Genomic DNA, 24,518 nt, shown 5'->3' with positions numbered 1-24,518 from the left:
ATGAATTTGAATCCCCATTATATATGGTAAGGACGAGAAAACTATCATTTTAGGGGTAGCTTTGTCATTTCCTCTCAAAATCCCATTTGGCTTCCAATCAAAGGTTACTTGAGTAAAAAACCTTAGAAATGTTGGGACAAATGGCTAGTTATCAGATCTATCGGTTATTTCAGTAAATTGCTCTAAAAATAGCATCATGTCACAATTTTCCCTTTTCTAATCGTATGCGCAAAGAAACTTATCACCAATGCCTTGTCATGCAATGTCAACAATTCAGCTTCTCAGGCCTGACCTCCATTTCACATCTATTTTTGGAAAGATGGCACTGAATATCTATTCAGTTATATTATTCTGCAGATATTCCTTGAAGTTGTGTTTCAAAGGATAAACAAAACCCTAAGGCATGTTTATTTGAACTCTTTGAGCTTGGGTGCTGGCACTGAGTGTACCCTAAGTCCCTAATATAGTCATGCCTGCATGGGTGTGTTTGGTTCATCACCATTACTAAGGGTCAGTCCTGCTTAACACAATACAAATATTTTGTGCATGTACTGCAATCTGTGTTTTAGGTGAGGAATTGGTAGCCATTTCTTTGTTTTTGGACTTTGGAATCTGGTTTCATGCATGTATTGCAGCGTTTCAAGCTGTGATCTTAATGAGGAATTGATAACTGTTTCTTTGCTTTTTGGACTTGGAACGGTTTCTTGCCTTATTGGTGCAGTACTGTTTATGGTAGTGCTATAAAATCAATTTTTCAATTCATTTCAACGTGAATTTGCAAAATGGTGAAAAGTAGAAACCAGCTTTCTTGGATCCTGATCTACTTTTCTCTGAGATGTGGCAAATCGTTTGTCTCGAATAGGTTTTGAGTATTCTGGCTGGTGTTGTTATCCTTCTTTTTGAAGGATGACTGTTGTTATATGTACCTGCTTGATGAATAATTTCTTGGGGTGTTATACTCTAAATATTTGGAGATCTGTTCATTTGCAGTTGCCTACGTACATAGATTTTTTGGACATCATATCCATCTAGTCTCTTCTTCTTCTTCTTCCCCTCTTTTTTTTTTGGTTTCTTTTTCCATCTGTCTAGCTTTTAGGACAGTATATCCTTCTAGTATCTTCTTTTTCCACTGCTGGAGCCAAGCATATTGAGGCTTGGCATATTATGTGGGAAAAAAAAACTATAGCTAAGAATATCATTGCAAGCCATTATTCCAGTTAGTTTGTATGAGAGGATTTCTCTTTATCGAACATCTACAAATATAGCTAGTCATATCATTGCCAAACCTCTCTCAAGAGGTCAAGCTGCAGACATTATCACTGGGCTCCTTTGTCCTTCCAGCATCAATGACTCAATAAGCTCAGTGTTGTCAAAATCCTACGATTTATGATATACAATTTGAGTTGAATCTTAAGCAAAACGATTTGAATCTCACCTTTGAATCCCTTTTTATGTGAATCCTACGATTTTATGATTTGAATCTTATGATTTACGATTCAAATTATACTTGTTTTCTTCTATTTTAAGCCTTGCTTGGCTTTCATTTTATGTTTTTAAATTAGCGGGGGCTTTAAGAATCATTTAGGAAATTCCTTTCAAAAAAAGAAAAAGAAAAAAGACTTGTTTAGAAGAAGGTAAATTATTTTATTTTGTTCTTTATAAAAGATTAAATTATACATATTCTCTTCAACATTAAATTGTAGAGTGTTTTTCTAATGATTACTTCCTAATTGGTCGAAACACGAAATTGTTGTATGACTCATCTGGAATGTTTTATGGATGGTTACAATCATGCTGACTTATGTTTTGTGGAATGATGGTTAGAAATCAAAGTATATTATTTTGTCGGTCTACAGAATCAAATGCCGCTTTTCTATAGCCAATCTCTGCAATAGGAATTTTTGTCTCCCAAGTATTTGTTCACTCTGCTTCCAAAACACAGAATCTGTGGATCATCTATTCATACATTGGTCTTTCACAAGAGCAGTTTTGTACGAGTTCTTTCTACTGTTTGGAGTGGAGTGGGTGCTTCCAGGTTCTATAGAGGTGTTTTTGCTCTCATGGCACGGAGGGAGTGGAACAAGGGGGTAAAAAATCTGGAGATTGGCTACGCTTGCAGGTTTATGGGGCATTTGGAGAGAGGAACGATGGATGTTTTAGAAATCGTCAAGGGAGAGTGTTGGATGTGTTTTGGTGGGCTAAAGGGCAGGTTGAGGAATGGGCTGTGGCTATAAATCTCTGTATTCAATGTCCTATTTCTTGGCAGTTGTAATCTTTTGTTTTGTTTTTTGTTTCCTGGCTTTGGCCCTTTCAATGAGATTATCATTGTTCAAAAAAGAAAAAAAAAAAGCTGGCTGCTTTTCCAAATGTGATTCTGCATTCTAGAAAAGTAATAAGAACATCAATTATTAAAGGATCTTCGTATGTTTTTGAGGAAAATTTCTTGAAAGATTAAAATGAAGGAAAGATAAGAATCCTTTATCACTATCATGACATAGTATTATTACTTGGTGCATCTTGATGGCAAAAGGATGATTGCTAAGTTTTAAATTTTTTTCTGATTTATTTATATTTTTCATATTTTTAAGAAATCATAAAAAAATCTTACGATTTATGATTCGATTCAATCTCTATTACAATTTGTGATATGATATCGATTTTAGCAACATTGAATAAGCTTTGCATTTACAGAGTGCCCTCTCATATTTCTGGAGTGTTGAACACTGCAAGTTCTACATCTCTGATTGTATTACCTTTTCAATAAAAGGTAGTTCACTTACTTTTCCACACAACTCCATCAGCGGACCACTATTCCATCTCAAATTTCAAATCTCTGATGCTGGAAGATGCAAATATTCATATCTTATTCTCTTCTGAACATGTAAACATGACCTTTAGGCCGGAAATAAGCAATCATGTTGAAGAAATAGGTGAGGCACATACCTGTATTGGTGAATGGGGTTCTCTTGTATTTCATTCCACTGCAATGAGCATATCTCAATCAGTGACTAGTATGCTCTCCTTTTGTTGTGATCTGTAGTACATATGCATATTGGCATGCCACTTCACAAAGATGTTGGACCCCACATTTTTTTTCCTCTACATCTCTGCGTTATTTTTATTTTGGCTCATAATCTCAGGTAGACTATGCATGCACTCCTGAGGAAGTCCAGCAGCACTTCCAATCATGTGGGACAGTGAACAGAGTGACGATTTTGACCGACAAGTTTGGTCAACCCAAGGGGTTTGCTTATGTGGAGTTTGTTGAAATAGATGCCGTTCAGAATGCTCTCCTGTTGAATGAGTCTGAGTTGCATGGTCGTCAATTGAAGGTCCTTACATTTTAATTCGATAAAACTCGTGCTTTTACCTTTGTTTCTACTTCTTTTCACAGGTGGGTACTCTTGTTATGCAGGTCTCAGCTAAACGAACCAACATTCCAGGAATGAAGCAGTACCGAGGAAGGCGCCCCAACCCATACCTTGGTTCTCGATTCCGAAGACCATTCATGCCAGCCCCCTTCTATTCTCCTTATGGATATGGGTGAGTTTATAGGTTCTACATTTCATTTTAGGTTTTCCCTGGCCTTCCATTCTGCTTTAAAGCACTGTGGAATTATCTTTGAGAATGATGTCAGTGAACCCCTTGCATTCTCTATAGAGTTCTACTTTCAAGTCCTCCTTAGATTATTATTTTCTTGTTACAATCATGTTGAGCAGCCATTTCCTTTGTATCTCTGTGCAGAAAGGCTCCAAGGTTTCGGCGGCCCATGCGATACAGGCCATACTACTGATGGGGTTCTCGTCAGCGGGCCGCAGAACCAAAATATTGCAAAACATTTGTACGAGTGGCCATTGCATGGTATGTTTAGATGTCAGTTCCTTGTTTGTTGGAGTACTGAAATCCTTCTCCCTAACAGCTTGTATTATCTATAAGTTGAGGGCCAACTTGATTGCCCAAATTTGCAATCCTCTCGTGGGGTTCTCCAATCCCCGTCTTGGTAAATGTTGGGCGCATTTGATTGATGGGAGCTTGAAAAGGATGGAATTGTTCTAGTGTTGTGGAAATATGCAGATTTCTGTCATGTTAATGATTCTTATGAGAAATTTTAGGATAGAGAACTTGGCAACCTATTTGAAGTTACTGGTTCCAATCAATGATTCAAAGAGCGCCCTGAACTCCAGTATGATGTCAGGTTCTCGCACAGGGATCTGAGATGTAGTGACCATGTTGTGTGCTTTTTATCCAGTTTGTTTTAGTGGTTAAAGCCTTGCTTTTTTATTTTCAGGGTTTTCAATAACTTAAGAACTGCATGATTTTTTGGACAAATGAAATATTTTTTTGACTGTTAATCATGATTTGGAACTGTGTTAAACCTTAGAGATTTAAGGTATGCCCATATTTACCCTGTTTTGATTATACAGTTAATTATTAAGTGGCTGGTTGGCTGGTACATAGTGGATCCTATTTTGTTACTACTGTTTGGAAGATTAAGTGCAACAAGTGGTGCTCATCATTTAAAAAAAATGAGGTGGTCAAAAGATACTTCTGATTTTATCGCTTGAAAATATCTGGAAACCTATCCAGACTTGGAATTGCAGAATCACGATATTCAGTTGCTGTGGTGAATTTTAGCATTCGGTATTTTATACCTAAAGTTCCAGCCTCTCATACCGATAGGGCCTGACGTGAGACATCCATTTATTCATCTTTTCTTTATCCAAATGCTTTGGGACTGTGGCCCACGGAATGTTTTGGGGGTTGAGCCTTCGGCTCAGTTGGACAGTGCTGTCTTCTCTTGCCTGAGATTGTAAGCTTGATTCAGCCCTTGCTGGTCTTGATGAAAGGGTCATAACTCACAACGATTGAGATAAACTCCACCTGATAGGATTGTAATTGTAGCTAAACCTCAGGAAATTGAAAACGATTCAAGTGGATTCAAAATCAGAGAGAGAGGGAGACAAGGAAGTTAGGTCAATGCTAAAATAAATAAATTAAAAAAAATAAAAATTAAAGAAAGTTAGGTCTGCTTGCTGAAGCTAAGTGTTGCACGGTGCCCGCCCATGCACAATCTGCTTCATGGGCATGCATGCATCATGTAGATGGTGCAATGCCAATTGCTTATATTATATGATATAAGATGACATGGTTTAACAACTGCCTGTGTGGCATCTCTCTGCCCACAGGATGCGGGTTGTATGAGAAGCCCGAGTGGAAGGAGCACCACCGACTTCCACTCAATTTCACCAATGCATCAATTTTCATTATTTGTTTGGATGCCTCCACAGAGTGACATTGTTCCATTCCATTGAATCAGTCTAGAATGGGAATATTATGATAAGCACTATCCACTTTCCACAAAGCTATCATTAGTGTCATTAAGATGATGGAATTCCCCGGAAAGAGCTCTCCTTTTAAAGGAAATATTCTGCCCACCTATATGATTCTACTTGAGAATATAGTTTTAAGGATGGGATATCTTTTATCACATCTTCAACCACGTGAACAAAACTTTAAGAAATCATTCCATTTGCTTTTTTGCAAGAAATACCCTATCATTCTTCTCCCTCAGTTTATATTTCGATCCCCCACAAACATTCCTAGTATCTGCTAAAACATTTATTACTCATTAATTCTTCCTTCTATTCCTTCTATTCCATCATCAATATAAATTAGTGCATTGTATTTCCATTTATGGATGGTTGAGAAGAAAATAGAGGAATTTGAAGTCCAAGAAGGGGAGGGTAGTTATAACACTTGCAAAGTGTATGCTTACTTCTCCCCACAACGATTTAAAAAAGATCATTTTTTTCAGGGGCGGGAGCCTGTTCCCCACCAATGGTCACGACCCTTGTCTGGTGAAGTGGTTTGATACTAAATTAGCAACTTGAAGAAGATGATAACGATGAACTCTTTTTTTTTTTTTCTTTCTTATTTTTTTGGGTTTATGATAGCCCTTACTAAGATTATTTGGCAACTTGCTTGTAATACAATTTTCTTTTGTCATTGCTTCTAGCATAATAAGTATGTGGAAAATAAGCTATGAAAGAATTCAAATGCTTTGAACATTTTTATTGGCAAAAAATGTGCCCAATCCTTTGTACTTTTATTGCTCTAAAGTAGGAGCTGATAATGAAATTAATAGAAATGTCTCACAGGAACCTGATAAACATTGCTATTGCGCAGTTATTCAATCCACCCCATGATTATGTGACTATTGATCATCATTTAAAGAAAAAAAAAAAAAACACTTGACCAGAATATATTTCATGTTTAAGTAGGCTCGACTATGACTCACCTAAACTGTTCAAACTCAGCAAATGGCCTGAATACAATCCTTGTTGCATATGTTACCCTCTAGGAGAATTAATAATTGCAGAGATTGGCAACAAGAGGAGGATAAATCACCTCATCAGAGCATTAAGTATGCCATGATTTGTGCAGAAAATGGCTTATAGGGCCTGCTAGGTCCGATTCTTTCTAAATGGTTAATAAAATAAAGCTCGATCATGATGGTAAAAATGGAAGTATGGAACATTGAAGAAATCCACTTCTAACCATTAGGTTTTACATGGAATCAAGGGGTGGGATTTAGAGAACATTTATCCAATAGGTAAAGTGAGTTATGTGATAATCGTAATCTCTTCGATAGCCAATAAAGGTAAGGAAATTCCAAAACACCTTTCTCAGTGGGAGAACTTGACTGGTGGACCTCTTAGGTTGCATCTAATCTTTTTCCCTGCTCTAGATTAGAATTCAAGTGACCTACCAACTAGTCCACATCTCTTTGGATGATTACCAGGACAAAATAGGAAGGTCTAAAAAGGTTAACGAGTATTAGGTCTAATTGATGCATGCGCTAATCATCACCCCTAGCTTTTTTATGTTAACAACTATTCGGCTTGCAAAACAAAAAAAATCGATGGCCTGCATTCGTGATGATATGCATGTACCTTTAGTAGTGTGAACCATGGCTCTACTACTTTATCAGTGTGCTTTGGGTTTGTTAGCAGCCATAATTCAATTTCTTTCTATGATGGCAGACCACCTTTAGAATAATAATAATACTTTTTTCAAAATCAGCACCTTTCAGTGAATCAATAAGCAATTCATGAAGAGAAAAGTTTTGAAGCTCTAGTCTATTTGGGAGTGTACTTTTTGTCTTGTGTGATCATTGGGTCTTGAATGTGTCAAGAAACTATTGCATATGTCACTTCTCTTGGATTTCACATGTTAAATGGCATTACCATAGCTTCTAACCCATTGGTCATCTTTTTTCTTATTTGTGGTATATGCACTTTAGTTTGTCATTGGCCAGATTGATTCTACTTTCCTTTTCACTTGGCTAAAATTAGCTTTTGGTCATGTCAATTTCTAAAATGCTTACAAGAAAAGATCATGGCCTTCTCCATCACATGAATCATTCATTTCAACTAACAAAAGGTGAGTCATTGTAAGTATTGTTTGGGTGGCCTTTCACTTTTCATTCATTTCTCTCCCACCCATCGTGGCTTTTTGCTTAAAATATTTGAATATTTGTCATTGAGCTTTTAATCATTCCTGTAAAATGCAATCCTCCTATCATTTTATATTCTGCTTTGGAGTGTCATGTGAGGGGTTTCTTATCATCTCATCCACACCTGATGCTGGCAGCTATGATGGGTTTGATTTGAATGCATGTGGATCCTAGCTAGATTTCCATGTATTGTTGTTGGAAAGGGGGGACTTTTATCCCCCATAAACGGCTAAGGAAAAGGCTTTCTCTATATAAATGCTGTGGTAAAATGATTTTATAGGACAAGGAAATGGTGGAGAAAAGGTTGTGGTGTCGGATAGCTATAATGCATCCATGTCAATCACTTAGTAAGTGGGGTTTTGCATGGATTGTCTACACAATCGGGGCTTTTAATAAACAAGAAAGTTAAGCGGGTTTTTTTTTTTTTTGTCTCTCTCTCTCTCTCTCTCTTCATTTGACAAGTACTATCTACGGATCTAGAGGCAATTTTGTAGTGGAGAGTATTGCAGATTTGCATATACATTCCTCAATGTGGGCATAGTTCAGCTGACCTACGATGACTTCATAATCACCCACAGGCACACTATTGAAATCCTTCTCCTTGCATGAAAAATGGGCTTGATATGGAAAAGTACCAAACGTTAGATGGAAAAGATCACCTAACCAGTCTGATTTTTGCTCCATGGCATATGAAGAGCAGGCAGGACTAGAGGTGTACACGAGTCGAGTTGAGCCGAGCTTTGCCCAACTCGTGCTTGACTTGGACAGCTTGAGTCTCAGCTTGTGCTCGGCTCGGCTTGGCCTTCGAGCTTGGAACAACAGCTTGTGCTCGGCTCGGCCAGCAGCTCAGTCCAGTTCGAGCCGAGTTCGAGTTGAGTTTTTGAGTTGAGTTCCGCTACTCAGACAGACGCTACTCGCTGGGGAAAAATGGAGAGAGGGGAGGGGAGGACTACTTTGGGAGAGGAGATCGTTCGGACAAACGTTGGAAGGAGGAATTTCGCCGGGCGGTGGAGAACGGTGAGAGTATTGGGTGAACGGACGGCCGATTTGGACGAAAGAGAGGGAGAAATAGGTTAGGGTGGGACGATTTGGACGATTTGGGTGAAAGGGAGGGAGAAATGGATTAAGGTTGCTGGGTTGGGCGAAATGGGTAGGGTCGGACGAATGAGGGTTTTTTTTTTTAAAAAACCCTTATATATATGCACTTAAAACTCGAGCCGAGTCGAGCTGCGTCCAGCTTGGACTCGACTCGAAATGTTCCGAGCTCCCAAAAAATGGCTCGACTTGGTTTGAACAAAGTTTTGATCTGAGTCGAGTTGAGCTTTTTTGAGCTGAGTCGAGCGAGTTACCGAGCTAACTCTGCTCGTGTACAGCTCTAGGCAGGACCTACTAGGTGGCCTAGATCGGCCAGTTGGGTTGTTGTGTCTCAAACGACCTGTAACACTAGTATTGTCATGAGGGCACTGTTTCATTTCAAACATACACATGGGACTTTGCACAGAGAGGCCAAATACATGAACAGAGAACATATAAGTACATAAAACAAATGACCGGTTGTACGTCTGTCAGCATTACTCGGAAAACTATCCATTTTGTTCCCCCGTAGCCAATGCTTCCAAGGTATGACATGGACATGCCACCGACTTAAAAGAGGGGTCGAACATGAGCGCCGCCCATTTCTAAGTGCATAGCTAGTGTGGTCTATGTTTGTAGCACTCAACTGCAATTCAAGCTTTTCATCATTGTAACACAGCTTCACCTTCAAGTTGGAAAAAAGAAAAGAAAAAAGATAGTATACATACATTAACATAATGTTACTTTGGCAAATTCAGATAAAAATTAGAACATCTTTCTGTGCTTACATGGAATGTCCTCTTATTGATTCACCAAAAGAAAAGGCTTTTTGTTTCTACATGTATGACTTTCTTCATGTTATTCTTCCTCCTTTACCTTTCTAATAGTAGACTCTCCCTTTCTAGGGAAGAAAAGAAGATTTATTCAGTAACTTGTGACATGACACTAAGAGGGGCCTACAATGGTTTATGGTGCTAGCATTTCTATCTACCACTTTGCCATTAAGAAAAAAAAATAAAAAAATCTGATTTTTGAGACACTCTTAACTATTCTAACTACCCTCAATCTTGAGGAGAGAGAAGGAATAAGGACGGGAATTGAATGGCCCCCACCTATGATAATGAATTCAAAAGAGTCCCAAGTGCCACTTAACTACCAATCATATAAAAAGCATCTAGATTCCACTCTTCCATGCTTTTTCCCATTTTAATTAAGATGGATATGCTCAACAATACTAATATATTTCTTAATCTATCTTAATGGCACGAAAACCGCTCCCTACTCATCGGCTTCATCTGTACCTAATGTGTCGTATATGTGGCTCTTGTGCTTTAGTTTAAAGCCAAGGATCTTCTTTAGAACTTTGGATTTTATTTTTTAAAAAAAAAAGAATTTAGAGGATTACATATGCTTTTTAAGATGGCCTTAGGTTTGAAAACAAGCCACATCAGTGGTGCCCAAGATCCGTCCGTCATTGATAGTTGAAAGTGCATTGTACCAGTAATCAGTTAGCACTAATTACACATTTAGTACCGGTAATCAGTTAGCACTAATTACCGAGGCGTGACTAGGTCACTCGGCTTGAAACTAAATCTGCCCTCCTTGAACCGCGTCCTAAGTGCAACAGGAATTTTAGACAGTTGGCCTCCAAGATATAATGACTCTAACCCAGTCCCAACAATGAACTCGCTATATATGGGCTCAAACCAGCGTGCAATACTTTGCCGAAGTGAGTTGACTTCGTAGCAAACTCAGTTGGCAAAACATTATTGAACTAAAGGCGAATTTTGAAGAAACAAAAAAAGAAATTGGTGGTTTGAATTATTATTATTATTATTATTTTTTCCTGAAAAGGAGTAAGTCTTTATATAGACCATAAGACCATTTCTAATGAATTAGGTCTGGGTTTGAACTCAACTGGTGCAACTGCTCGAGCATAAGCAGCCGTGGTTTGAAATTCGTACAAAATTGACAAGTGCGAGTATACTCGCGGAGTGTGGAACAAAACTGTTAGCGTGACCGTACTCTCAGTCCCGACATAGTCCCAGACAGATCAAGCTTTATACAAATCATATCTCTTTATACACGAGAGATTTCTTTATTTTTTTTCGAGATCGGACAAAAGAGTCCCACTAAAAAAACACTTCAAAAAAAAAAAAAAAAAAAAGAAACACGAAGGGAAAACTTTGAATTTTGAAACAATTGTTTTAAAAAATCTTTTTAAAATGCAGCAGTTTTTACTATAATCCTTGCCCGGGTAAGGGCCTGTTTGGATGTACACCAGAATGCAAACCATGACGGGAGTTTTCAGTGTTGTATCTGCATTTTGTCGACGTGGTTCTGTTTGTCAAATCATCCAGAATGAGGATTGCGTGATGCTCAGAAGTGGTGTTTGGATGTCCAATTGTGCCCATTTGAAATAATTCAATTCGATAAAGAGCAGAGCGGCTTGGGCGACTCCCAATGATTTAGAGAAAACTCAGTTGCAAATACCTTCGATTCAGATCCAAATTGGGATCGAGAGGATTGCAGATAGCAGTTTTGATTATCATATGCTTTAAATGGGGTTATCTCCGCTTTGAATTATTTTATTTTGTGAATTGATTTACATATCCAAACACGGCTTATGAAGATGATTGATTGATTTGTTAAACCTTGGATTGGGGGATGGTGGAAAACTAAATGGGATACGGAAAAGCAACCACTTAGTCCTCAGTAAATGGAAAATCATGAATTCCCATTGCCATTGTTTGTTTTGGATTCAAGTTTTCTGCCGACCCGGGGGAGATGGGAAATCATGGATCTTCCCAAATTTCCATTGTTTACTTGGGTTCTACTTTCACATCAATATCAGGAAGGCTCATCATCTTGATTGGTCATCTTGCATCGCCTTTTTGCCTTGTATTTTTATTTAATGTTTTTTTTTTTTTTTTTAGTGGGGCGTAATGAATTTCTACAATTTTTTAAAGGAAAAGTCGGGAAATGAAAATTGGTTTTTGTTTTCTACTGAAAATGATTTAATTTCAGAGTTTTCGGTGACTCTTATCGTTTTCACCTCAGATCTTTTCTCCTCTTTATTTGGATTTGACAAAAGAGGTCGGCACGCCTTATGATTAGATTCTTGAAACCATGATTAGCATCTAATTACCAACTACTTGCCCATGGCCCGTGCGCTCCCGATAGAGGATTTTGTGAGCCATGGGCCAAGAGAAACGATGCCGGCGGCCGTGCTCCCCAAGCAACATGTGGAGGCCTTAGAGCATGACACGTTGGAGAACATGGACCACCCATATTCCCCTCACACCATACAAATAGAAAACAGATAGAAAATTGATAAGATGGTGACTGTACTAAATAGTAACAAGTTGAGTGCGTGTAATGGTAAGGATGACGCTATGCTTTTGAGAGGATTACACAATCAATCAATACTCTTTCATTCTTCTTCTCCTAAATTAAAATTTTGGATTTGATTCGCACCCAAAGGAGAGAGAGAGAGAGAGAGAGAGAGAGAGCCTTTTGACTTGAATGAAAAGCAGGAGATAAGCTCGCATGGATTCCCCATAATCCCCACTTGCACGTTTGTTTATATAATGCAAGTGGACATACCTCTTCTTCTAACCGCTAACCGTAAAAACCGATTCCCCACCCAAACTAAATGGTACAGCAGCTGTATCATTAGTTACTATACAAGTAGTTTTTTTTTTTCCACACCAACGTGTCAGTCATATGTTTAGAGCATCGCATCTGAACAAACGGTGAACCACACAATGATCTTCACTTTCTAGGAAAATCAAGCTCATCCGCTCATTAGGTGGACCACACCAGTGCACCGTTTCATAACATCCACTGTCCACTGATATTAGAGTTGTTTCAATCTCTCTGTGGATTGGCCTGATTTTCATTCCAAGTGACTGTCTGCACGTGACACGTTGCCAGTGCATCATAGCTTATGATACAGCCCTTGTATCTGATATATAATCTCTTTTTAATGTATAATCATAAGTTTCATTGAAGAAACTAACCCTTTTTTAACTTTTCAAAATGACAAGAATCTCTTTCTATCAAGGATGGACCACTCGCCCGACCCAGATGCGACTCATCTAACTCGACCATGACTCAGCTGAGTTCAATCTGGTTCATCAAACTGCAAGTTGGGATTGAGAATAGAGAACGACTCGGCCTGAGGCTGTCCGAGTCATCGAGTCGAAAAACCATGCATTCGAGACTTGGGTTTCATGGGAGTGTTTGGGTATGCCGCAAATCACAAAGTGCAATGATATTTTGGAAGAATAGATGGTTCATAATCATATCATTTTACGAGTTTGGGGTGCCTAATGGTATGGTCCACGTGAGATTTGAATCTGTTTCATTTTTTGGCTCATGCACTAAACGGATGGACAGACGTGGATATAGAATAAATACAACAAGGTGGGCCCCACAGTAAGGACCACACTGTCTTAGGCGAAGCGGGGCTGCATCTAATCTTTGCAAGCTATTATTAGACCATTTAGAGCCTGATTGAAGGATTTCTACTGTTTGGCAGACCTGAAGTGGTTTCGAAAAATCATGGGAGTGGTGAAGTTGTGGGAAGTAACTCAGATGAGTGTGCTGGTTTATGCTCAGTCATTCCAAATTAATTCTACACGTCCCATACATTCACTTAATGATCAAGCTAGCCAAAGTCATGTGACGCACTTTAGAGAGATCATCATCGAAAATCCAGATCGATTTAACCATCCTAACCTATTGTTAATAAGTATTTGTATGATGAATATTTTGGACCATTTACGGTTTTTTGTTTCGCCCATCCTAATTTACAGTATATTTCTTGTAAATTTCAGTTTGGTAGTCATTTAAAATTGGGCAAACAGTTTGTAGTTTTAGGTCGAATTCATTTTATGCTTTCTTGTCATAAAAAGTGGGAAGGCGTGCAGCATATGGCCAGTTTCTTGAAAATTACACAAATGTCCTCACTATTGAAAGCATTTCCCATTTTCTTTGATAATGCAAAGTTCAAGTAGGCCCACATCCCACTGTCTGCTGATCTTGGACCGTTTGTTGCAAAATTTGGAGTCTAATTGTCAAAAAGAAAGATTGCATTTGTCATTTGTGGAAGATAGGGAGACTATTGAAGATGTGATTGAATTTTTTTAAGACAATCACTAGATTTTTTTTCCCTATTTTAGGCAACTTCATTGGTGGATTTTTTTTTTTTAATTATATATCTTAAATAAATTATAGACTGATTTGAAATCAATTAAGATTGATTTTTAAATCAATTTATTGATTGAAAATTTTCATTAAAGATTCATAAAGATTGTAGTGGGCCCACTGGTGAGCAATCACTAGTGGGTACGTCCCATCCTTTTTCTGGCCTCTTCTTTTCATTTCAATTTCAAATTTAAATATGAATTTGATTTTTGATGGGAAATAGGGATGTGATCGGATGATATGGTCTCATCCAATCTCATCCAAACTCTCATTCCTTTCTATATAAAGGATGAGACTCTCTCTCTTGTAAAAAATCATAAGAAATACCAAGAGTATACAAAGAGAGATATATTGTGCACAGTAGTCTGTCCATTTTAGCTTGTCCTTAGGACGATCTAATCCATAAATCGCAATTCGGGGCCACTTATACTGTAAGATCAGAGGTGTGAATAGATCCATCTGCTCCAGTAGTAGATAGGCGAGCCATTGGAGCATCAATCTTCTGCTTTGTGAGGGTTCCAAAACTCGTGTAGACTGTCAGATCTTGAGGGCTCACCTTCCGCGCTTCCCAACAGTGGTATCAAAGCATTCAACGGTGGATCTCTGACTATTTTCATCTAAAAAGAGATGGCCACCAAAGTGTTAATCGTTGAACAACTGAAAGGACAACATTTCGACGATAACAACTACGAAGACTGGTCCCGCGCGGTGCGATGCCTTCTGGACGAGGACGACATATCGCATACACTCGATGAAGTTCAACAAGAACTCATATTGGTTGAAAACAAAAATTTACAAAAACATAGAGTTGCGATGACTCGCTACAATAAGTGGCGAAAACAGAATCGTCAAGCTCATAATGTCCTTCTTAATACTATGCATAAAGAACTCATACCTACGTATGAAGTGTATGAAACCGCTAAGGGAATCTGCGAAGCACTGACAAATGCCTATGCGCGGAAGTCAGATGCGAGAGTTTGGGCAATGGAATTAGAATTCCAGGAGTATAGGATGCCAGTCGGCTGCCCTATCAAAGATCATATCTGTAAGATGGAGCAAATGATAGGCGCCTTTAAGAATGTTGGGTGTAAATTGACTGAAAATCAAAAGATTATAGTCATGCACCGTTCCTTTTCTGAATCTTAGGCCCAAATCAAAAGAATTCTGAACCATACTGATTCTATCACTACGTTCAGAGACTTTTGTGACCACTTAGTATGTAAGATTGAAATGAATGCAATTCAGTCAGGTTCGGCCAAGGCCTTTGTAGCAAAGACTCATAAGCGAAAAGCTAATAAGAAATGGTTCAAACCTGCGAGAAGGTGAAAAAGAATAACTAAGAACAAAATCACAACACCTCCTCCAAATCTCAAGAAGGGGAATGGAAAGAAAAAGCAGAAAAAGACAAATATAGTGTGCTTTGTCTGTGAAAATTTCGGCTATTATACTCGACAGTGTACCCATAAAAAGACGGTAATTCCTCAGTCACTAGATATTTTATATGTAAGCGTTTGTTATGAATTTCTTTCCATTGATACTATATTTAACGAGTGGATTTTGAATTAAGGCGCTACAAAGCACGTGACATGGAGTCGTCGATGACTCAATGAATTTTGACCTGTAGCCAAGAGAAGTTACAAGGTGTATATGGGAAATAATGCTGTCGAAGACGTATTAGGGATTGACGTTTCCCATCTTTGTACGGGCATAGGGCGATCAATAATCCTCCGTGATACTCTTTATGCACCGGGGATGTGTCAGAATTTAATTTCTATTTCTAGGTTATTATTAAATGGTTTTGATATTCGATTTTTCGGGATGAAAGTTTCTTTGAGACTGAATAACCTTATCTTTACATGAGGAAATTTAATTTCAGATTTATTTATTCTGGACATAAATTATGATAATGCACATCTTGTTTTATCTGTTATGTCGAATGAAACTGTAGTATCTGAATCTCAAAAATGGCACGCGAGGTTAGGTCACATTAGAAAGGATCGTATGATAAGACTAGTACATTATGGTCTGTTAGACTCCTTATCCAAAGTTGATTTGTCATTTTGTGAACATTGTGTGTCCAGGAAGACTTCGAAGAAACTATTTTCCAAAGCGGCTAGGTCCAAGGGCACACTAGAGATAATCCATTCAGATATCTGTGGACCCTTTAATGTACATGCCAGAAACGGATGTAATACTTTGTCATTGTCATTTTCATTAACGATTACTCACACTATGGATACGTGTATCTCATCTCACACAAATCTAAGGCTTTTGATTGTTTTCTTAAATATAAAGCTGAGGTGAAAAATCAGCTTGAGAAAAATATTAAAATCCTTCGATCTGATAGAGGTGGCGAGTATACATCTAAAACATTTAGATCATATTGTGAAAACGTTGGTATTGTTTGGCAGTCCACAATGGCTTACATACCACAACAAAATGGTGTTGCAGAGAGAAGGAATAGGACATTATTAGATATGGTTAGATCGATGATGGCACAAGTCAATCTCTTTACCACATTCTGGGGAGACACTCTTAACAGTCATCTACGTCCTTAATAGAGTCCCCTCCAAATCCATTCCTAAGACCCCATATGAGATGTGGTATAGGAGGATTCCTTCTCTAGCCAACCTATGCTCTTGGGGATCTTTGAGATAATTTTGCTACCTACTCCACATAGAGGTAAACTTGATAGTAAAACTATTGAATGCATGTTCATAAGGTACCCTATGCATTCAAAAGGATACGTTCTAGTTTATGAGGACCATGGACGATGGATTGAAATAGAATTCCGAGACGTGACCTTCGTTGAAGACAGATACCTGAGCTGAATGCAGTAAAATGTTCCAATAGAACTTTTTGAAATATCTGATGTATCTCATGAGAGTGGGAGTTCTGCTTCTCAAGATGATGATGCTCCTATAGTTCGTCAGGACAGTGGGAGGACATCTCAGCAGGCTCTTGAGTTACGTCAAAGCGAAAGAGGATTGATTCTCCGAAAATACTTCGATATTGAGGGGGCAAATATTCTCTTACGTTGCGGTTGATGATGATAAACCCGATTCGTATGAGGATGCATTATTAACTTATAATTCGATGGATTAGGTGAATGCTATGGACGAAGAGATCGCTTCCATAGAGAAGAATAAAGTCTGGGAGCTTACTGATCTGTCTTCCAATCACAAAGCGATAGGTAACAAATGAGTATTAAAGATCAAAAGAAAGGCAAATGGTACAGTGGACAAGTATAAAGCACAATTAGTTGTTAAAGGTTTTACACAACAAGAAGGCATTGATTACAAGGAGACCTTTTCACCTGTTGCAAAGTTCTTCTCAATCCACATGATCTTGTCCATTGTCACAGGTTTAAATTTAGAATTATATCAGATGAATGTAAAGACTGCATTCTTAAATAGTGACTTGGATGAAGAAATATATATGCAACAGCCCATGGGTTATGTGGATAAAAAGCATCCAAAGAAAGTCTGCAAGTTGTTGAAATCTATCTATGGGCTGAAGCAATCTTCAAGATAATGGTACATGAGGTTCCACTTGGTCATCACTACTTTTGGATTCATGATGAGTGAAGAAGATTATTGTGCATACATGAAACGGTCCGGAAGATCTTTTCGATACTATCTCTATATGTAGACGATATCCTGTTAGCCGGTAATGACATGCAATTGTTGATATTGACTAAAGATTGGCTATTCTCGATCTTTGAGATGAAAGACCTCGGTGAAACTAACTTTATTCTTGGGGTAAAAATCATCGGGGATCGCCTAAAAAATTTTTAGGCTTGTCTCAAGCAATCTATATACAAAAGATCTTAAAGCGGTTCAGATGAAAAATTCAAAAGTCGTTGAAATCCCTATGGATAAAGCTACCAAGCTAGATAGGAAATCGTGTCCCTAGATGAAGTCGAGAAATTGGTTATGTCCTCAGTACCTTTGCAAGCGCAGTAAGGAGCTTAATGTATGCTATGCTTTGCAGGACCGGATATTAGTTATGCGGTTGGCATAGTCGGCCTTTATCATAGTAACGGGCAGTCTTATTGGCAAGCTGTCAAATGTATATTTCGTTATCTTAGAGAAACCAAGGACTTGATGTTATGTTATGAAAGCACAAATCTCAAGCTTAAAAGATATTCCGATACCGCCTAGGGTAATAACACCGATGAGATAAAGTCAACTTCAGGATATGTATTCTTACTCAAAAAGGGGAGTTATGTCATGGTCGAGTAAGAAACAACTATCCACAACCCTTTCATCTATGGAAGCCGAGTACATTGCATGTTGTGCTGCAGTTCAGGAGTGTGTATGGGTTCGCAAATTTCTATTGGGTCTGGGTGTTGTACTGAGTGTTCGTCAGCTTATATCGCTGAAGAAAGACAATACTTCTGCCATTGACTTGGCAAAGGACCCTAAATACCACTAGAAGTCTAAGCACATTGAGATCAAGTATCATTACGTTCGTGATCAAGTGAAAGATAAGAAGGTCGCCCTCAGCTACATTCCTACTAAGGAGATGATGGCTGATCCCATGACGAAACCTATAGCTAGAGATCTATTTCAGGTTCACGTCAGGCAGATGGGATTGAGGAAAGCTTGAGTGATGTACTTGTTTTGTAGTACCTTTGATCTTTCATTAATGAATAACACATTCCATTTATTCAGTATTGAACACTAATATAAACTAGGTAAGTAGATCATCAGCATTTACCTTAAGATCATGTAGGATTTCTATCTTTGTTGGCAGGCTGGTCACCCACTCGCATGGGTTGACCAACCTTGAATGTACAAGAAAGGTACATTTGAGGCCATGTTTATACATTGAGGTATGAACTTCTCTTTATTTTGAATAATAATGGATGAGGATATGAGTTAGTCGTATCCCACCTACAATCTTATATAGATTGAAGATGAGACTGATAAAGTCGAATAGCATAATCGCACCATTCCGTTACATGCGATCAATGTTATAGATTGAAGTTATAGCCAAGTTATGAGGTTATGAGTTGAATTATACCTCATGTAGAATAACTTGCGTATGGTAGACTTGACATATACCTAGTATTATCTACTTTACGATGTGGATTGTAGTCACGTGCTAGGACCTTTTACTTTGATTCAATCTAATCATTGCAACGTGCGAGTAGCCAGTTCCGTAGGTGACTCATTGTGTCCTTAGCTACCCTCCTCTTGTATATATAAGGATGAGATTGAGTGTCGCTACTTTAGTGTACTATGATGAAAGGTCCTTGATTGGCTAGACTCAGTCACACTAGGAAAGCGGCTTGATTGATTCCAAATTACATATCTGCGTGGGGAAGACCCCGTGACAGCTATACCAAGTTTCTAGAACTATAAATACGCACTTGAAGACTTATCCGCCGGCAGTATAAAATTGTTTTTATCAGACTTTTGCAAACAATATTTAAAAAAAAAAGCATATATATATATATATATATATACAAGTATTGCTTTAAATTGGTTTTAGTCGAAGTTTGTGAAAAATCAAGTTTTCAGAATAACTCGATAAGTTGGATAAGTGTTGTTGGCCGAGTACTCCAGATCAGGAGTTAACTCCATCCGGTGTGGTCATGCGGACTAGGACAGGCATTGCAAAGCTTGGGTTATTGAGTACTAGTTAGGTGGTCACTTAGTACTTAAGCACCTGTGAAAAGATTATGGTGATCCAGCTAGTCCCACACCTCTGATTCTTTTGATCGCGATGTTTAGTCTTTGATTGTTATTAGGCGAGTTAAATGGACAAATTTTTGTGCCTATCCCACAATGTGATTGAGTGAGAGATGTTGGACTTAGGCCAGTGGGGCCCACTGGTGAGCAATCACTAGTGGGTACGTCCCATGCTTTTTCTGGCCTCTTCTTTTCATTTCAATTTTAAATTCAAATATGAATTTGATTTTTAATGGGAGATAGGGATGCGATCGGATGATATGGTCTCATCCAATCTCATCCAAACTCTCATTCCTTCCTATATAAAGGATGAGACTCTCTCTCTCGTAAAAAATCATAAGAAATACTAAGAGTATACAAAGAGAGATATAGTGTGCACAGTAGTCTGTCCATTTTGGTTTGTCCTTGGGATGATTTAATTCATAAATCACAATCCGAGTCCACTTATACCGTAAGATCAGAGGTGTGAATTGTCATTGTCATTTTCATTGATGATTACTCGCGCTATCTTCTGCTTTGTGAGGGTTCCAAAACTCGGGTATACCGTCAGATCTTGAGGGCTCACCTTCCGCGCTTCCCAACACTTTTAAGTTATGTGGGTGGGGAGAAAGAGATAAGCATCCCACATTTCTTGAGTTGTGGGTTTTCTCAAGTAGTGTAAGAGGAGGGGTTTGAATCAATAAAGCTATTTTGCCTTTTACTCAAATATTTTTGTAAGTATACTCCTATCCATTTCTTTAGATTCAGCTGTCAACATCTTATTGGTAAGAGAAAAGTATTTCACATTTTATGAGTTGTAAGTTTTCTTAAGTATTGTAAGAGGAGGAGTTTGAATTAATAAAACTATATTGCATTTTACTCAAATACTTTTGTGGGTGCAGTCTTATTCATTTTATTTTTTTACAATTTGGTTATCAAGATTTATTGACTCATAATCAGGTTGCACGACTTTGGTATTATAGGTTAGTAATCGTTGTGGGAATTCTGAATTTGCATAATCTCTAAGGGCTTCAAAGGAATAACAGAGGAAGAGTTTATGCAAGTAACCCAATTAATTTTCACACCCACAAAGCGTATAAATCAACTCCCACATATGGTAAGCAATCTCATTAATCAAGTAGAAGAGCTCTGACGTGAAAGGAATTAAGAAACCGAAGTTGGAGCAAGTGGACATATAAGATAGGTCCCCCATTAAAGTCCAATTAACAATGTGCGGCCCTAGCTTGTGAAGATACCTATGGTCAAATCCTATGGTTGTTGGAAGGTGATAGAAAGCGTGGAAATAAGATAGAAATTTTAGAATCATACGGTTATTTGAATGGTGACAACTTCATCAATTGACTATGATAGGTGAAAATACGATCAAGTACAAGAAAATAACGGACAATTGAAAGGTTAAGTTAGTAGTTATAAAGTTTTCCATTCATGTGTTTGTGATGGGACGATCCCCAAACCGAGAGAATTCATGAAGATAGAGAGAATAAATCAATAAATAAATATGTCGATGACTTCCTTACATTGATATATATATATATATATATTAGGGTAATGTCATTAAAAACTAATATTTATGTTGTTCCTTGACTTATTTATATATATGATCATTCATTCATTGGCCTAGTTATTATGTGTAGAACATAGTTTTATAACTATGAGTTTGTTGTCCTTAGGCAATCTGAGATTGGACACGTCGTCCTATAGTCGGGGAGAGTTGTGATTCATGGATCTTGGTGCCTTGGATATGACTATACAAGTTCTTGAATATACATATATTATTATGAACATGGTTTTACAACTATGAGTTTATTGCCCTTAGGCACTTTGAAATTGGACACATCGTCCTATGGTCGGGAAGATTTGTGATCCATGGATATCAGTACCTTGGCTATGACCATACAAGTTCTTGGATACACCTATACTATTATGATTGGTTATCTTGTGAGAGGAGACTAACTTGGTGTCAAGATGGACAGTTTCCACCATTGAGCCTGATTTAATGTCATCAAGCCTTTGTCTTACCCCATATAAGTGTGTGATATATATCATGGATGACACATCAACTTTCGGTCTTCAATCGTTCACATTCATAGGATTACTCATAAGCATTGGTCAATAAAGTTATCATGCCTAAACTGGGAGATACTTGTGGTTGTATTAGCTCTATCAAATCCTTCATCCTGAGGTTGTATGGATGGTGAGATTATGATTGATATTTCTTTAGCTCTCTTTTACGAGGCTTTACCTAAAAACTACCAAAAGTGGGTGTGGCTAGGCGGTTTAATAGGGCTGTCAAAACACACATGATCTAACAAGAGATCCCCATGGTTCCCCCGGGACATTAGTGTGTGGGATGATCTTGGGGTTTAAACCATCCATTAAGCGTTTTAAAGGCTAGTCGACACTTATATGAGTTCTGATTGGTTAATTATAGGTTTTCAACCATTAACATTGAATTTTAATTGTTGAATTATTTCAAATCATGCTTGATGAATATCTAATGGTCAAGATTTATTGAACCAGATTAGGGCAGCATGGGATGACCTTAGATTGATGACCATAGTTAGCAAAAGGATGTGGACAGTTTGGGTGCATGGATTAGGAGGATAGACATGTTTCCTTCATATTAAGGTACATGGAATTTGTAGGGTGACAGAGCACCATACTTGAGTTTCTCCTAACATAATAATCTCTTATTTAAGATCTTATTCAAAAGGGAGAGAGCAAGAGAAGAATCAAACATGGTGAAGAGAGGTAGAGTGTAAATGTCGACCCACCTCTCCATCTCCCATTTGCTTTGACTACACGCTCTTTATCGTGTGCGTAGCTCACTTCTCGAACGGCTCAAGGTCAGATTATGGCCCCTATTAGGGATTCTAATACGATTTTTCCTTGTATTAAACCTTGGATAGAATTAAGAAAGACTCTCTTAGTTGGAGATCGACAATGATACTTTGTTCAGTTCATTATACCTAGATATAGACATGGGTGAATGATTGTTTTTTATTTATGAAATATGTAATAATCAAAATGGTGATATAAAAGTTTAACCAAAAGGAGTATATTTGATACATTGTGTTAGATCATTTTTTAAAAATGGTCAACTTCATTCCATGCAAAAGAATGGATGCTATTCATATCGCTAGCGTATTCATAATAGAGTTAATTCAACATCACAAGATACTAAAAATAATAATTTTGAACCCATGATTCAAAATTTATGGGCCATTTAAGACACATTTTATGAAAGCAGATGGAAAGTAAGCTTCAATCATGTAATGAATATCATCTTCAAATAGACGAAAAAATGTGGCAATAAAAAAGAGTTTTGGTAACATTTTGAAATTATTAACAAACAATAACTAATCTCAATGGGACTTGGCCTTTCCTTACATCACATTTTTCTACAATAGCTTAGTAAATCGTACAATTGGAAAAATCTCTATTTAAAACTGTAAATGAGAAAAGTTCACATCATGTACTTGACTTCGTACTATTATTGGTATGAGTTAATAAAGATGTTGATAGTTTTGTCAAATGTTCACGAATTGCAATATTTAAAGAAAAAAATTGAAAAGAGCAACCCGAGGTATAGAGAAGGTATGAATGAACACTGGCAAGAAAAGACATATTAAGAAAGTAACTTTGATATGATTTATTTTTTATAACATATTGAAATTATTAACTAACAAAACTAATCTCATTGGGACTTGGTCCTTCCCTACGTCATATTTTTCTACAATAGCTTAATAAATCATACCATTGGAAAAATCTCTATTTGAAACAGTAAATGAGAAAATTAGTTCACATTATGTACTTGACTTTATACTATTATTGGTACGAGTTAATGAAGATGTTAATACTTTCGTCAAACGTATCTACGAATTGCAATCTCAGAAGAAAAAGATTGAAGAGAACAACGCGAGGTATAGAGAAGTTATGAATGAACACTAACAAGAAAAGACATGTAAAGGAAGTAGCTGTATTATAATTAATTTCTGTAAAAAAAATTTGAGGGAAGCTTACGACAAGCTCAAGTCAAAGAAAATTGGCCCATGCCGATCGAGTCAAGAATAAATTAGCAGATAATGCTTGTGAGATCGAGTTGCCAAATAACTTACATATCTCATTGATTTTTAAATTAACATATTTAATTATCACAACAAGGTGTCTAACATGTAAGATAAAGTCATTGTCGATATGAATAAATAATCCCTGGAGAAAAAGAAAGAAGAAGTTAAACAAGCATTGCATATGAAGACCAATGATAGCCTATATAGCCTATACAAATAATATTTAGTGAAATAAAAGAACAAGCATATTTAGAATATACATGGATTATGGGTGACAAATTGAAAAGATTAGACCCTGATCTCTAATACTTGTAAGAATTGTTTAACTCATTGGAATTAAAATCTTTCTAACTCAAGGGGAATCATGTAGTCCACGGCCTACCAAGAGGTCAATATATGTAGATTTTGGATAGTTTGTTGTAAATTTTGGGGGTTAAATGTTAGAGATCAAATTTGTCATTTCTGCAATATATGCGGCATAATGTGGAAGATATGATTAAGGATTTTGAGGGTATTTAGAAATTTTATTTTCACTATTTTATGCCAAATAATTTTTGCTAGAATAATTTATTATCTTAAATAAATTATACATCAATTCGAAATTAAGTAAGATTGATTTAAACTCGATCGAATAGTATAAGGTCTTCATCAAAGATTGATAGAATTTGTTTTTAGAATCTATAAAATGGGTGGTGGTGTAGGTGGAGCAGGCATTCCATATTTTCTCAGCTATGAATTTTCTTAAATATTATAATAGAAGAAGTTAGATATCGATAAAACTATTTTTCCCTCTTTATAAAATGGGTGCATTCTTATCAATTTCTTTGTAATTTAGGTATCGAAATCTCATTGACTTGATAACGGGATTATCAAAAGTTTAAGTCAACTTAAGAAGTTGTTTGTGCGGAAAACTCTACCCCTAACTACTTGCATTATATATTATAGAGA

At 37.3% G+C, this 24,518-nt stretch overlaps 1 protein-coding gene across 1 annotated transcript in view; it reads left to right on the top strand.

The window, feature by feature from the left end:
- LOC131234057 (polyadenylate-binding protein 2-like) overlaps window positions 1-4,281 on the top strand; it is a 30,254-nt gene extending 25,973 nt beyond the window's left edge. Inside the window, exons 4-6 of the mRNA XM_058231036.1 lie at window positions 3,141-3,332; window positions 3,416-3,543; window positions 3,745-4,281. Of these exons, the coding sequence (XP_058087019.1) occupies window positions 3,141-3,332; window positions 3,416-3,543; window positions 3,745-3,793 (369 nt within the window). The 3' untranslated portion in view covers window positions 3,794-4,281. The remainder of the gene's footprint in view (window positions 1-3,140; window positions 3,333-3,415; window positions 3,544-3,744) is intronic.
- Window positions 4,282-24,518: the final 20,237 nt, after the last annotated feature.

This window comes from Magnolia sinica, chromosome 18 (assembly GCF_029962835.1).
Source record: "Magnolia sinica isolate HGM2019 chromosome 18, MsV1, whole genome shotgun sequence".
Taxonomy (NCBI): Eukaryota; Viridiplantae; Streptophyta; class Magnoliopsida; order Magnoliales; family Magnoliaceae; genus Magnolia; species Magnolia sinica.
The sequence above is the reverse complement of the archived record's forward strand: the minus strand, read 5'-3'. Positions and strand labels throughout refer to the sequence as shown.